Source organism: Manis javanica, chromosome 2 (genome assembly GCF_040802235.1).
Source record: "Manis javanica isolate MJ-LG chromosome 2, MJ_LKY, whole genome shotgun sequence".
Taxonomy (NCBI): Eukaryota; Metazoa; Chordata; class Mammalia; order Pholidota; family Manidae; genus Manis; species Manis javanica.
In genome coordinates this window covers 176398012-176414127 of record NC_133157.1, presented here as the reverse complement: position 1 = coordinate 176414127, position 16116 = coordinate 176398012, and the positions used below count along the sequence as shown (strand labels likewise).

Genomic DNA, 16116 nt, shown 5'->3' with positions numbered 1-16116 from the left:
GTGTATATTTTATTATGGCAATTTTCTAACACACCCAAAAGTAGTAGGAATAAAATGGCCTTCTATGTCATTATATTCCTCAATTATCAACATTTTGCTACTCTTGATTCATCTATTAACCCATTGTTTTTTCTTGTAATATTTAAACTAAATGCCAGACATTATATTTTTTATGATAAATAACTCTACATTTCCTGCATTTTGAAAGTGAAGTAAAAATTTGAGGCTAAAAATTGGTTAAATGTGTCTGAAATTAAGATGGTACCATTCTAATTCGCTTTGTTCCATGTTGATAAGTTTTCTTTTCTAGGTTTTTGTCTTTCCTTGACTGCCACCAAAACTCTTATTTTGTTCTTGTCAAATCCAGCAAATTATACTGGTCCTGGTATAAACAGAGTATGGCAACTACACAATTTATGTGTATGTGTAAGTGATTTAAAAACTGTTTTCATTGACTGTTTCTATTTCTTGGTAGTCAGATCATGAGTGTAAGATTTTTACTTTAGGCATAAAATCATTACTTTCTTATTAAGAACTATGAATTTACACATAGGAATGGGGTGGGTATTTTGAGTACAGGTTAGTAAAGGAAACAGGGTCATTGGGGGTAGACCTAGGCAAATGTGATTTGGATTCTATTAGAGTTAAGAATTTATTTCACAAGATAGTCCCGTGTATGTTTATGCTCTGAAACTAGGATAAGTTGGCTAGCTTTAAAAATAAAAGAACAGGAAACTTTTGATAGTTTCTACTTTACTTGTGTTACTTATATGCTCAGTCTAGCCATAGTATTTCTGAGACTCTTTGAGTCAGTGACTAATGTCTTTTCAGCGGAACTCCCACCTCCATATACAGCCATTGCCAGTCCAGATGCCAGTGGTATTCCAGTAATAAACTGCCGAGTGTGCCAATCTCTTATCAATTTGGATGGCAAGCTTCATCAGCACGTGGTTAAGTGCACAGTTTGCAATGAAGCTACGGTAAGTGGAGATTTCCATTAACAAAAGCATATTTGTTATCTGATATCCTCTCCCTAAAGGAAGTGCTCCAATAATGTTACTTAAAGGTAGATGCGGGCTGGATGCAGATATGGCCATACTTTTTCATCCTTTCTCTCCTCTCTTTCCTTTTTATTGTATACAGGGATGTCTTGGGGTGTTTAAAGCTAATTCCATTATGAAAATTTCATGGTGAATTTAAATATAATGTCATTTGGTTCTTTACTTTCTAAAATAAGATGGACTGTAGACAGTTATTTTTTTTTCTACACAGGAGTGTACACAGTTATTTATAATTCTCTTCATCACAACTAAATCCATTCTGATTTTCACTGAATGAAAACATACTATAGTTCACTTCAAACGTGGACTTCGTACTTATTATATGGAAAATTATTTAAACTTGTTTTATGTCTGGGGGATGTCTGTTTTTTTTTTGGCTTTTGTGATTATGCATTTATTATTGCTATTTGTGCCAAACTGTTTATGAAGAGCTTGGTATTTTACTCCATTTACTTGATATTAATGTAGTGAAATGTTCAAAAATTTGAAGGGCACATTTTTTTTTAACTAAACTTTATGAAAAGCAGCTACATTTTAAGTAAAAATTTTAGTTTCACATAATAAACTGGTAATGTATGTACTGGTTAGATTAAGTATATTTCTATTTTCATGGTTAGGCTTTATTTTTAAAATTTCAGTCTCTCAAAATCTACCATTAAATATTAATTTAATTTTGGCATTGGTATTTTTTTCCATTTTATAAAAGTCTAAAAATAGTCAGCCAATCATTATTGTGTCTCTAAGAGCCATAAAACATGGATACTAGGCTTATTATATGTTTTATACAAATGTCATAAAATAAAACCTTAAGTCATGAAACAATGTATTTCATTGTAAATACTGTAAATATTTTTTTCTAGGAGGGACATCATATGGAGAAGAACTTTACAATATAAATAGGTGATGCCAACACCAGCTATTTCCTTTTTAAATTAAACACTCACTAGCAAATTTAATTAGCATTGATTTCCTTTAGTGTTCTTTTTAGAGTTGGTAAGAGTTAGACATAAATACAATTTTAAAAAGTACCACTGCCTAAACATGTCCTTGGATTTGATATTAGTGTTAAATTTTTCTCCTGTTCCTCCTCCCATACAAATTTTTGTTCTTTAATGAACAGAAAAAAAGGAGTTTCAGCTTTATATATATACTTGGAAGTAAGTGGAGCAAACTGTGTTGTTTATGCAGGAATCTCAAAGTCACTCTGGATTTAGCCAACAGCCTCAGTCTGGCTGCTTGCAAGTGATAAATTCATACCGGATCAATAGGATTGGGCTACAAATAAATTACTTTTGGACATAAAGAAAATCATGCTGAAGTTTTTGTATCATTACTATCCCTGTTAAGTAAAGAAATGCATAAAATTGTGCAAATTCTAGAGGAAATGAATAGTATCTAATCAAATTGCCTTGTGTGAAATCAGTAACCTTACAGAGGAGGAAAAAAGTGAGAAAAAAAGGTCTTTGAAGAGTGTTTTAATGTAACTTACCAATGTTTGTGGTGTAATTTGATCTTAAATTTATGAATGAAGAGGTGTTAGGCAACTAAGAGCTTCTCTGGAGAAAGTCCAGCTTCAAAAAATCAGATGCAGTGGACCAGGGCCCAGCATTACAGTTCCCTTATGTTAGTGTCACTATCATTGTCCCCTGCTCATTTCTACTGTGATTCATTCTCCTCATGTAAACCTAAAATAGGGTATCAATGTATCTGTTCTCCTGGGCAGCCACCTCTGATAGGAGCCTGATAGTCCTGTGGAGATTGAAAAAAAACCAAAACATATCAAACAAAAGAACAAGGCTAATACAAATCCTTTTTATTAGAGTAGACAGAATTGGGAAGGGAAGTAAGGAATGTATGGATGTATGTGTTTAATATGGACAAATTTTAGCAAGACTTATAGAATACAAAATTTAAGGTTAAAGGAGAAGTAATTTCTAGGATGAAGTTAATGGAAAATTTGAGAAGTCCTGGAGAAAGACTGGAGCTTGTTGGCTTCATAACCAATTATGAGTCTGAGATTTGGAGGCTGACAGAACAGGGTTTGAATCCCACAGCCACTTAGCAGCTATAGATTCTTGGGGACTTCCCTTTTCTAAATTGTGCTTTTCTTATGTAAAGTGTACATTGATAATAATACCTACCTCATAAGGCTGCTGTGGGATTACAGGGGTAAAGTGCCCAGCACATACAAGTATATTTTGCCAAGAATATCAGAATTTCTGCAAAGGATGATGTCATTTTCCACCCATTTCACTGCAGACCAGGCATGACATGGTGTGGAGCTGCTACTGAGGACCAGTTCTTAAAATCTTCTACTTCAATCACCTTGTTTTACAGATGAGGAAACTGAGGTCTAGAAGTGAGGTGGGAATAAAATACAGAATAAAAACAAATCTTGTTATTTGCTAAGCATACATTTACTTAATGCCAAATTTGGATATTTAAAAATTAATCCAAATTCTGGTTCTCTTGATACTTTAGATAGTATAGTAATATGGATGTTCATGAATTTTAGGTTTTCAGATTTTGTCTATAGTATAGTTTAATTGTAGGTGGTTTGTTGCTTACTTTTTTATATTGTATCAAGGTTATTACATTTTCAAAAATCCTTTAAAAATATGTTGCAGACTTACAGAAAAGTTGCAAAAATAATATTACATAGTAGAGACTTCCCATAGGCCCTTCACCCACATTCTGCAAATATTAACATTTTGTCACATTAACTTTCTCTCTCTAAATAAATAATCTTTTTTTTCAGAACCTTTTAAGGTAAAAAGAACATGTGTTCTACCCCTAAACATTTCAGTGTGAATTTCTGTAAAAAAAAAAAAGAGACATTCACTTACTCAATTATAGTACAATTATCAAATGAAGGAAATTAACACTGATACTATACTGTTATCTAATCTTTTGACCTAATTCATGTTTGCCCAATTGTTCCATTAAAAATAATTTTTGACTCAGTAGTGAATGCAGAATTACATGTTGCATTTGGGTGTCATATCTCTCTAATTTCTCTTACTCTGAAATTCAGTATTTGTCTTTTATTACCTTAACATTTTTTAAGAGTACAGGCAAGATATGCTGTAGAATATTCCTTAGTTTGGGTTTGTCTGATGTTCCATCATGATTAGATTCAGCTTATGCATTTTTGGCAGGCATGCCATAGGAGAGATGTTCGGCTCCACTCAGTACCTCACAGGTTCTTTACTTTGACAAGCTTGAGCCCTAGTCTTGAAAGTCTTGAAATACTTTCTTCGGTATTATTTATTCTTACTTTTAAATTTACTGTAAAGTCAAATAAAATGAAAGAATAGAAATGCTAGTGTTAAGAGCTAATCCAGGTTTTTTCAAATTTAAGTTAAAAGATGTAATAAAATTAATCTCTTTGTTGTATGAGTTAAGTTTAATAAAAGTTCACATGTGTCACATACCTCTCTGTCCTGCTTTCTTACTGAGCTTAAGCTTCCCAGACAGGTACAAGAACCCTCAGTGAATGTTTGTGTCTGGCCAGAGAGATGACCTTCTCTGTCTTAAAACTTTAAAGGAAAAACAACTGTCTTTGTGCACCAAGTATTCCTCCTATATTAAAGAGCTGGTACAAACTAATTCTGAAATATGCCCTTCATAATTAAATCTCAGCAGCCAACAGAAATTCATATAGTGCTTGCCAGTATTTTAGCTACTTAAAACCACTTACGATGCACTTTTCCCTAAATTGTATTTAGGTAGCACTATGGAGAGCCTTAGTTTTTAAAGACTCATTTCCTTTTTACACACAAACAGGCTTTAGCTATCTGTACTATGGTTAATTTGTTGTGTTTGCATTTTCTTCCCTTATCTAGCCAATCAAAAACCCCCCAACAGGGAAGAAATATGTTAGATGCCCTTGTAATTGTCTCCTCATTTGTAAGGACACATCTCGGCGAATAGGATGTCCGAGACCCAACTGGTAAGAGATAAAAGATTCATTCATTCATTCAATTGTTCATTCAACAAGTGCTTATGAAAGGCTCATTATGCGCCACACTTTGTTCTAGAGTCTGTCCTAGAAGTAATTATAGGACCTAGATTATTTTTTTGTTGTTGTTAAAGGAACGATATGCTTAGTTTGAAATTAATGGTCACAGATATTTGTAAGATAAAATATTCTTCAATAAGCAATGAAAATTTTCTTGATGTTATGTAAGTATTTAATGCAGTGTAATAAATCAGTGACTCACTAAAATTATTTAAAAATAATCACTTAGTTTACCTTTGACATAATTCATCTTAACCTGGAAATGTTTAAATCATCATTGTATACCTCAGTATATGCTATGCTAGTCTCTGCTGAACATAATCTATGCAATAAGTCCTGGAGTTATTTACCCATGCCAATTGCCAGTATGGATGTGCCCAGAGAGGAGTATATCAAGACCTAAACTGTATTCTTCCTGTGATTTCTGGCTTTTTAAACCTTTACATGAAACATTTTCAACCCCATCTGGTGGTAGACTGGGGAGTAGAAAGGAATAGAGCCCCACATTTTCATTTCTGTCCAATACTGACTAAATGATCATCAAAGAAAATCAGAGAAACTTGGTTGTGACTCAGCACTTCGTTACCTTCATGGCACACACATTATTTGTTGATGTAGAATATTTTAACTTATTTAGTCTTCTATCAAACTCAAGTTTTCTTCCTACATAGAGAATAATAGTAACTTTTTTCTGATTTGGACTTATAAGAACTCAGAAATGGCAGTTAAATAGATCTCAAGGTGATTGATTGGGACCAACATCGTAATATATGGGTTCTATCCCAAGTACAAAAAGACTCATTTTTCTGCTTTTAAAATATTATTATTGCTACTTTCTGTGACTTTTGGCTCCAAAACCTGACATTTAATTCCCTTAATTTATAAAACAAGTATAACCTATTTTCAATGCTGCATACCATGGTTTTGGCCATATATCGCCCTCAGTCCATTTTGGGGTAATGAAGTGTTTCCTTCATTTTCCCAAAAAATGGACATTTTGCCCTCAGTCCATCTTGGAAATACTGAAGTGTTTCCTTCTCTTTCCACAGTAGACGCATAATTAACCTTGGCCCAGTAATGCTTATTTCTGAAGAACAACCAGCTCAACCTGCATTGCCAGTCCAACCAGAAGGTACGAGGGTCGTGTGTGGGCACTGTGGAAACACATTTCTGGTAAGTAACCAGATACGTGTCATAGCGGCATCAATCTGTAAATGTAAGTCATGATCATATGCATTTGACCATTGCTTGTACTCTTATAGTTTTGTCCAAGAGAAAATTGATCAGAAGATTGAAATAAACTCTTTTTAAGAAAGACAGTTAATCAAAGGTGCAGCTAGGTTGCACTGCATCTTTTATGAATTAGACAGAAGTTACATCCTCTGATAGGTTCGTTTTCAAAAGGCATCCCTCCAGGGAGGCTAATGAGAAACAATGCCCTTTCTTCCAGGTGTGGCTTGGCTTGGTGAGTGGCTGAATCTTGCTGTCCCCTCACCTGCTCTCTAGAGCGTAAAGTGCATGACACGGTTGCATGAAAAATTCAAGTAAAGATTCAAGAAAAATTCTTACTACAATTCATCAATAATATTTTGATTTTTAGCCTAGTAAACATAATGTCCTTCATGTAATTGTAGATTAATGATACCAAAATAAAATTTAAAAAAAATAATAATAATATTTTGATTTTTAAAAATTAAAATTGGAGTAAAGGGAATTATCTCTAGCATCTATAATTAGGTAAACTACTAGATTGAAAAATAAGGTGTAAGTAGTTTGAAATGACTGTTACAGAAGTTCTTGTTTTGCTTTAATTTTGCTTTTAACTTTAATCCTATGTTTGTTTTTAAAAATTAATTTCATCATGATTTACCCTGTCAGGAAGGTAAGCACAGGTTTTCTTTTGTTATTTAGCCTTCATGAGAGCAAAACTTTTCCTTAGAATCTAAGAATTAAAGGATTTAAGAAAGTATAGATGAATTGCTTTTTTCCTTCTAATTTTTATTTTTGTTAGAGTAATGCATGTACATAATTTCAAATGTCAAATAAGACTATAAAGCTTATAGGGAAAATGGTGGTTATTTCTTTATCTAACACAAATACCATCCCCCAAATACTTTCAACTCTCTCATCTGCTCTGCTGGTATTTATTTCCATGTGTTTATTGTTTGCTTATCCTTTTTCTTTTTGATTAAGCAATTTCAGATATTAATTATTACCTTGTAAAATGCAAGTTAAGGATTTAGCACTTATACCACCTCACTGCCATCCATATCCCTTTCCTCAATTCTATACTCCTAGTAGAGTTATTTTATTCAATTAATACTTAGTGCTTACATTTTTATTAGATAAATTATGTTTACAGCTGATTCAAGTAACATCTGCATTTCTCTCCTGTATGGATTTTAGAATATTTTGTATTTGTTAATAATTGTCCATCCCCATTTTGAATTTGTTCAGTTTTCTATGTACACATCATTAGTTCTTCCTCTACTTTTTATGAATCTATAGAATTCCAGTCAGGAGAGTCAAGCACATCAAGAGAATCTGTTAAGTGAGTGCACAGCTACACAGCTGTCATTCTGGGGCCTCCCGTCCTCAACCCTAGGAATTCCTTTACCTTTGTCCTGTGCTGGAGGAAATGTCCTGGGTTTCCCATGCCATTTTCGTAGTTCTTGGTTTATTCCTTCATTTTGGTGGAGCATACCCTCTCCTATCTTTCTGAGAGAAGATGCAGGGAAATAAATTTTAGCCCTTCTTGAACAGTTTTTAATCTAATCTCACATTTGCTTTATAATTTGTCCAGATGTAGAATTATGGGTTGGCAATTGTTTCCTCTCAAAAATGTAAAGGCTTTGCTCCACTGTTGATGAGGAGTTGAACTGCTATTCTGACTCCTGGTCCTTTTTCTGGCTTTTCTTCCTCTGTATTTTCCCCTTAAATTCTCTCCAGTGCTCTGAAGTGGCTTAGCGTGTGCCTTAGGGAGGGAATGTTTGAACTCAGTGTTTGGGTCCTCAGTGGGTCCTCTTAGAGCCCATTTCCTTTGTTCCCTCTTCCTAGAAGTCTATATCAGATCACTTCAATTGTCTCTTTCCTTTTTTCCCCATTTTTTTTTTTCAGGTTAGGCTTTTTCTTACAGGGGAAGGGAACTTCCCCAACTATATTTTGTAAACTTGATTCAAAATTTTAATTTTAGATGATATAACATAATTTTTAATTTTCAAGAGTTTTCCTGTGTTCTCTGATTAATTCTTTTCCCTTTTTCTAATAAGCATTCCCTTCTTTATGGCATTTTTCTGAAGTTATTAATTATATTTTTTCTAATGTATTATTTTTCTTTATGCCTTGTCTCTGTTTTCTCCCCACATTCTCTATTTTTCTTTTGTGACAGAGGTTTTACTGAAAAGCTCCTTTATGTTTGAAAATAAGTCACTGACTAAAATCTCTTTTTCATGCATCAAGAATTAAAATTTTCTTTCTTTCTTTATTCTGTCTCTTCCCTCCTTCTTCTCCCTCTTCCTTTTCCTCCTCTTCCTTTTTCTTCTTCTTCCTTTTCTTTTGGAGAACTGTCAACTATTAGTATCAGTCATCCTTTTTTAGTAAGTTCCTCTGGAGAACAATTCTCTGATTTCTTATGAAGGATATGCCTGGACACAGCATTCTAGGAGCTAAGGAAGGTAACGGGCCCAGGTCTCATCCACTGTTCAAACTGTAGACTTTAACTTGTAATACCTTTGTTTTTAGAATGGTGCTTGATTATTTTCTTCTGCTTTGCCTGGTGTTCCTAAATTCACAAGCTCTCTAGTTCAGTTTCTTCTCAAAATAAATCACTCTTTTCTTGCATGTGTTGGAAAGGAAAGGAGTTTCAGGTTTTGTGGTGTGGAGGGAAGAGTTTACAACTGATACTGCTGTTTTTATCACTACCACCAGCTCCTACCTTTGAAAGCACCTGGTAGCCCCAATCCGTGAGCCATCCTGCAGGCCTTCAGTGTGAACCAGCCTGCTTTTCATTGGCTTCTCTCTCTGGAGGCAGCCAAATTTCAGCATGCCTTTCACTAAGTCAGATGCCAGGTCTCCTTTAGCTTTCCATCATCCAGAAACTGGAGGCCATTTCTTTCCTGATTCTCTTTGTCCTTATGGTGTCATACATTTTTTAATTCACTTATTAGCACTTTTAGTTAGGTTTGGAAAAGGAAATGGAAATGCAGGCATTTATCCAATTTATTGCATTTAACCAGATTTCTAGGATTTTTTAAAATTTAGTAGGACAAGATAAATCATTGCATTTATATCTTACTGATTAAATCAATGACTAAGTACATATGTTTAAGGATATACTTGGTGGGGATAGTTAAATTTCTTTTTAAAATATCGCTACATATTGATTTAATATAGGATAATAGGATAATACAGTCTTTAGGTATTGTTAGGTATCAAGTGATTTGACTAAGTCATATATTAAATATATTTATTATTGTTTTCTTTCTTATATGTGAACGAATTATATTTTGAGATACCATTAAAAAATTTTCAAAATAGTTTTCAACTTATGTCCATAAGCTCCCATCCATAATTGTGTTGCATTTGCATTTTACCCAGTTATGTTTTATATTTCAAATCTTTGCCATGGATAATCCTTATAGCCACATTATAAGTGAACTGATTTCACTTCTTAAAAAATATGTGTTCAGTGTGTACCAGGCACTCAGCCACATGCTGGGAAAACAGGAAGGTGTAGTCTCTGCCTTCATGGGGTTTTCTAATAGAGGGAGAAAGACAATTAATACAACAATTACATGAAATGTGTTTACAGAGGAGTAGGGAAATACAGAGTGTTCTTGGTAGGATACACAGAAGTGCTTAGCCTAGAGGAAATGACATTATCTTAGGAGTAATGGACAACTACAGTGGAACTTTATGATTAATCTGTGTATCTGGATGCTATGTACAGAATGGATTGCATAGAGCAAGAGTGAAGAGGCACAATACTAGACATTTGGCTTTTATTGTTCAGAAAGTGATGATAATCATGGTTGAGAATAGCATAAAGAATTTGAGAGAGAGAGAATTGACCATACTGATAATAAAGTAGATAAGAGGATGAGGGAAAAAGGATAAATCAATGACAGTTGTTACCAAAGTTTAAATTTAATGTTTTGAAATAATCTGGCAGTGAATTCTTGAGAATGATCCAAATTGAGAGGTAAGATAGATATGTATGTGATGTGATTTATTTTTTAAAATAATGTGTGCATTTAACAATATGGCTTCTCTCTCACTTACCAACTTTACATTTCCCTGTATGGCCCCGGAAGATGACTGGTTAGCCAGAGACGGGTAAGATTCCTCAAGGGAGGAACAACCTAAGACAGGCACAGTCGCAGGGGGGCCATCAGGTGAGAATTTGGGGATCAACAGAGGTGAGGCTCAGAACCTCACCCCCCCTGCTTTGAGAGAAATCTTCTGCATCCGTGGATGTCTTGCTGCCCTTGTCTAGCCTGGATTAATACTTAGTCCATAGGCACACACCTGATCATCTGATCATCTACATTTGCCTTCTTACAGCACTAAACTATGTTTTCTACCTTTATCTTGCATCTACCTACCACTTCAGCATTTTATTAAAAATAAAAATAATAATAATAATAGGAGAAATGTGGGATCAACATATAAATCAAGTACAAAAATCAAATGAATATTCATATTTGACCTGATGGTTTATAGGTCATATTGCATGATCAAAACCGAAAGTTTCTGTGATGAATGCCCTTGTACTGTTCACCATGTAAGAATTTATTCACTCTGTAAGAATTCGTTCACCATGTAAGAACTTGTTCGTTATGCTTCAGAAGATTGGAGACTGATGAGAATTAGGCTTGAGATGGATTAATGATTGTACATTGAGCATTGACCCCCCTATACTGAATTTTATTGTTGTTAACAACCATTTGATCAATAAATATGAGAGATGCCCTCTCAAAAAAAAAAAAAAAAAAAAAAAAAAAAATAATGTGTGCATTTAGATATTTTCCCCCAGAAGAAAATTACTAAAGCAAAATGCAAGCCACAGATAAACTTCTAAAACTGGCCCTTTCTCACTTAATAGTCAGTACAACAAGCAAATGAGTCATATTAACATATTAGCACAGTAATTATGATTAAAAACTTTAATTCTTTAGCAGGAAAGGGTATTTTGGATTAATATACAGAATTTGAAGATGATTTCAAAATTCCTAGAAAAGAAGGTTTTGGTGTTTAGGGGAACACAGTACATACTTACAGAGTGCCTGTTAGGTTTGAGAGTAGCGTTAGGAGAATAAACAGACTGCATAGCTCTTAATTCTGACTTGGGCACTTTGCCTTACCCTTATTATTATGCCAATGGTGAAAAGTCTTACATCCTTTGTAGTATATTCTTTGTCCTTCAAGCCTTTAACTATTAGGACAGTTCATTCACTAATTCTCTACCTTGTTTCAGTCTTGGCTTACCAGGCCCAAAAGCAATTGAGACACAAAAAATTCAATAGCACTGAAAATAAAATACAAAAAAATCATGGAGAATGAAAAGAAGGGCAGAAAAAATATGAAGGCATGCATAAGAATATAAGTATGCATAATATTTAATCCTGTGCAATTATTAAAATTAGACTGAATTTTAGCTGTAAGTCTTCTAGAGTCAATGAAAAGGGGAAAACATGATCTATTACAGGATATTCAACATGTTTTGAAAAATAGGTCACATAGGAGAACCTTTGTTGGAATACTAAGACTGGAGAGAATTATTCCCATGGATTAAGATAAAAGAACAATACAGTGGGCTGTGTTCTCAACAACATCCTGTGATTATAATAATAACATCCTGTAATATATCAGTGTTATAATGCTAAAGTTAAATTATCTAGAAATTCACACTATTCATTTCAGAGCTAATGAGAACCATACAGTGTTTAGAAATGTTAGATTTGTGGTTTCCAAAGTATATTCAATAAAACACCCATTTTATAGGTTAATAATAGGTGTTATATGAGTAAAGAATTTCATAGTCATGGGGAATTGCTAGGATAAGCGGAATTAAATAGAATTATTTTTTACAGGTGTATTTGTTAGCACTTTTAGCGTGCATTATTGTTAATATCCAGGAGGGAGCTTTAATATACTGTATACAAACATTTTGAGGGCATCATCTCAGGGTAGTGTTTTGAGAGACACTGCTTGGAAAATAATTTTTTAGAACACTAAAGCAAATACATAGCTTTCAGCTAGTTCTGCATAAATATAGAGAAGTTTCCTAAGACACCTGAACAATAGAGAGTTTAATTGCTCTTTTCTGTGAGTCGGGTGTTCTCTGTGACATGCAGTCCCAGATGATTTGTCAACCCATATCTGACTGCAGGGTTGGCATTCTTCAGTGAAAACTAACACAGCCTCCAATATATGCCTGCATCCTTGTCTCGCCAATGGGTTTCAGCCCCAGCAAGTTCACTATGGCTTTGATGTGACCAAAGAAATGACAGTAGAATGTTCTTGAGGTGAAAGGGTTATACCTAACTTTATTTCCATGGTGGCAGGTCAGTCACTAAAATCCTGTTCACTCAGAGCAAATCCGCATGCAGCCAGCCAGTCTCTGCCTCTGTGCCCTCTGCCTGCACAGCCGTTCCCTGGGCCTCTCTGCCCGCACAGCCGTCCCACACAGCCATCCTCTGGCTCTGTCCTCTGCGCTGCCACCACTCCAGCCTCTGCTTTGCTCTCCTGCAGCCTTGCAGCCATACCACCATGTTGCCCAGAGGAACGGGCGGAGCGCTTTACATAGAGTCAATAACAATGTACTGCCCACACGTGTGCAGTGAGCTAGCCAACCAGGGCCAGGTGAGGATCCTGGCCACAGGAACTCTCATTTTAGACACAATCATGATTGTTTAAACTCTGCCCAGAATTAGGCCAGTGTAGTACCTTCAAGAAAGATCATATTTTTCTTATTTGGACCCTGGGATATATGGTTTGGTGTCGTAGCAGAGAATGGAAATGGTTTTAACTTGAATATAGTTCAAAGTAATGACATCAGTTGCCTATTATATCCTTTAAAAATAAAATCTAGTGGGATACTATCAAATGACTAGTTTTTAGCCTTATAATTTTCTTATGAGCCTTTAAGACTGATAAAAAATATATATCTTGGGGAAACTGAATTTATCTCTTATATAGAATAGTTGAAAATAAGTCAGATAAATAAAGACCTCTATTGAAAAGATTGGGCTTTAGAGAAGTTGCCTTTCATCTTTCTGATGGAAAATAGGTAATTTTTTCCTATTGAGACTACAAGTTCTGGCAATAAAATTTTAAGAGGGCAGAGGCTGCATTTTGGATGAGGAACAGTAGTAAGTTAACTTTCTTTCAAAAACACAAGTATTTGCATTCATTTGAATAGATTATGACAAAATTATTTCTAATAATAGATGCTTCTATGTTCTTAGTTTGCTGCATGTTGAGTACTTGGAGATAACAAAACCAGGTGTGTTAGTTTGCTGGTTGTATAATTTACTAATTATACAATAAAGTCTTAGCTGTTTATAGTTACAATTGAGTTTACCATGAATAATCTATGCTAAAATGAAGACCACTATAAAATGGTAATATTGGGCTAGTCTCCTTCAACTGGTCATCTAAAATTCTAGAATACTATGCCAACATGTTAGCCTTCAGGCTTCAATTTTGATTTCCTCTTCATTCATTCAATTGTCTCCTCAACTACTTAGCTTTTTTTTACCTGTGAAAAACTTCCGTTTGTTATTTATAAGTAAAATATGTAATGATGTTACAAGTTCAGCAGCTATCCTAAAGCTAAATACAAAAACATGAAAAAAGTACTCAGTAAGATTTCTGTATTCTTTGCATCTTAATGTACTGAAAAAATTTCTGTAGAAACCTTTCCCACATTACTTCTGGCATTTTTACTATAAACAGTAGGTTTTGAAATAAATTGACTTGTCACAAAATAAGTAATGAAAGAAAAATTTACTGCTTCTTGAAAAAAAAGGAGCCTTAGTTTGACATTCTCAGATGTTGACAAATAATCATTTCAAAAAGAGAGTTAACATTCATGTTTCATTTCTAGTTTATTTATCTTTGGCCTCTGTTCCTGCTGTAATGGAGAGAGATCATTTCAAGGTTAACTAACTTTAATGAGGATTGAAAAAAATAGAAAGAAAGAGAAGCCCAGGGCAAACCCAAATTTATTGTTTTTTTTTAAAAGTTAGCCATTTAAAAACTATTTAAAGAGAAAAGAATCATGCATCATATACTTTCTGAAAATTATCTTCTATTGTGTGGAAAACATTTTAGTATGCACATAATTTATTGAAGCCTTATTATACCTAGAACTGGAAAGTTATGAAAAGAGAAGTGAGTGACCTGGCATCCTAAACAAAAATTAATTTTAATAAAAGAAAAACTGTTTTGATGATAAAACTCCTGAAGTAAAGGAATTCTCTTAAAACTATAAAGGAAATACATGCTTTACAAGAAGGTATATAGAAAAGTAAACAAGATGGAAGGTGTGAGAGGTATTTTTAAATGTACTTTTAGAGGTAAAGAGTTACTTTAAATTTATATCACTCATTCTTTCAAAGATTTTAACCTACTACTAGTAAACCATTTCAAGTATCTGAATAACAATCCTGTGAGAAGGTAGTGCATTCTAGTATTACATTTACAGGGAGAAATTGAAAGAGAAAGTTGCACCACAGGATTATGTTTTCACTCCGTAGAATAAGCAAGGATGGAATAGCACGGCAGCTTCCTGACTTGAGCTCTACTGTATCTGATATGTTTGTTTACTTTGTGGGTTTCCCACATTAATAGAATAAATATTCAGGTACCTAAAAGGCTATTCCTCAAGATGTAAAAGGAAAAAAATTTTGGAGGTATATGAAATATGTTTTTATTCCCTGGAGTGAATGGTGGAGACATAAGGCTGAAAGAAATGACACGATTTACAGCAGTCCATTCCTTTACATGGTAAAGCAAACCTAGACTGCGTCAGAAGCTTGAAAAAATCATGGGAACTATTTGAGAGGGGATTCCCAAACGTTATTTTAAGGGAGTGGGGAGAAATATTGGAGGGAAAAAGCTCATATAACCATGAGAAGGTGATTGCTTCTGCTGAGATCCCTGATGACATTTGAACTAAAAGAAACATCTTATCAGATTGGATAGTTTTCAGTTGTTTTTCTTTTCAATCCCTTTATTTATTTTACAGTGGATGGAACTGAGGTTCAACACTTTGGCAAAATGCCCACACTGCAAAAAAATGTAAGTTCTCTATCATTGGAAATGCTATTGAGAAGTACTTGAGTACAATTTAAAGAGTTCAGAATTCTTATTTAAGTAGATTTTCATTTTAAGACATGATATGGGATGACTGTGTGCTTAATGTATTTGTTTCGCAAGACTAAAAAAAAAGGCATCTTTAGATTGATTAATATTTTCCATTTTGAAATTGAAATGACTGGGCTTGATTTTCACTCTCTAAAGGGAAATAAGTTTCTAAGAGAGTTATGACTAACATTAATAGTAACCTGGTGAGGATTTTCAAATGTCCTAAGTGAGAGGTTACAATCTATTGCAAATAATCCAAATTTATATTTAAAAACTGAGTTGTAGTTGGCACATGAAAAAGTGCTCCTTATCACTAATCATCAGGGAAATGCAAATTAAAACCACAATGAGATATCACCTCACACTAGTTAGGACGGCCAACATCCAAAAGACAAGCAGCAACAAATGCTGGCAAGGATGTGAAAAAAGGGAAACCCTCCTACACTGCTGGTGGGAATATAAATTAGTTCAAACATTGTGGAAAGCAGTATGGAGGTTCCTCAAAAAACTCAAAATAGAAATACCATTTGATCCAGTAATTTCACTCCTAGGAATTTACCCGAAGAAAACAAGACTCCTGATTCAAAAAGTCATATGCACCCCTATGGTTATCACAGCGCTATTTACAATAGCCAAGAAATGGAAGCAACCTAAGTGTCCATC

At 34.2% G+C, this 16116-nt stretch overlaps 1 protein-coding gene across 1 annotated transcript in view; it reads left to right on the top strand.

Annotated features, from left to right (window-relative positions):
• The window catches only part of PIP4P2 (phosphatidylinositol-4,5-bisphosphate 4-phosphatase 2), a 57316-nt gene that overhangs the window by 26478 nt on the left and 14722 nt on the right, over positions 1–16116 (top strand). Inside the window, exons 2-5 of the mRNA XM_017646007.3 lie at positions 832–980; positions 4907–5013; positions 6132–6255; positions 15335–15387. Of these exons, the coding sequence (XP_017501496.2) occupies positions 832–980; positions 4907–5013; positions 6132–6255; positions 15335–15387 (433 nt within the window). The remainder of the gene's footprint in view (positions 1–831; positions 981–4906; positions 5014–6131; positions 6256–15334; positions 15388–16116) is intronic.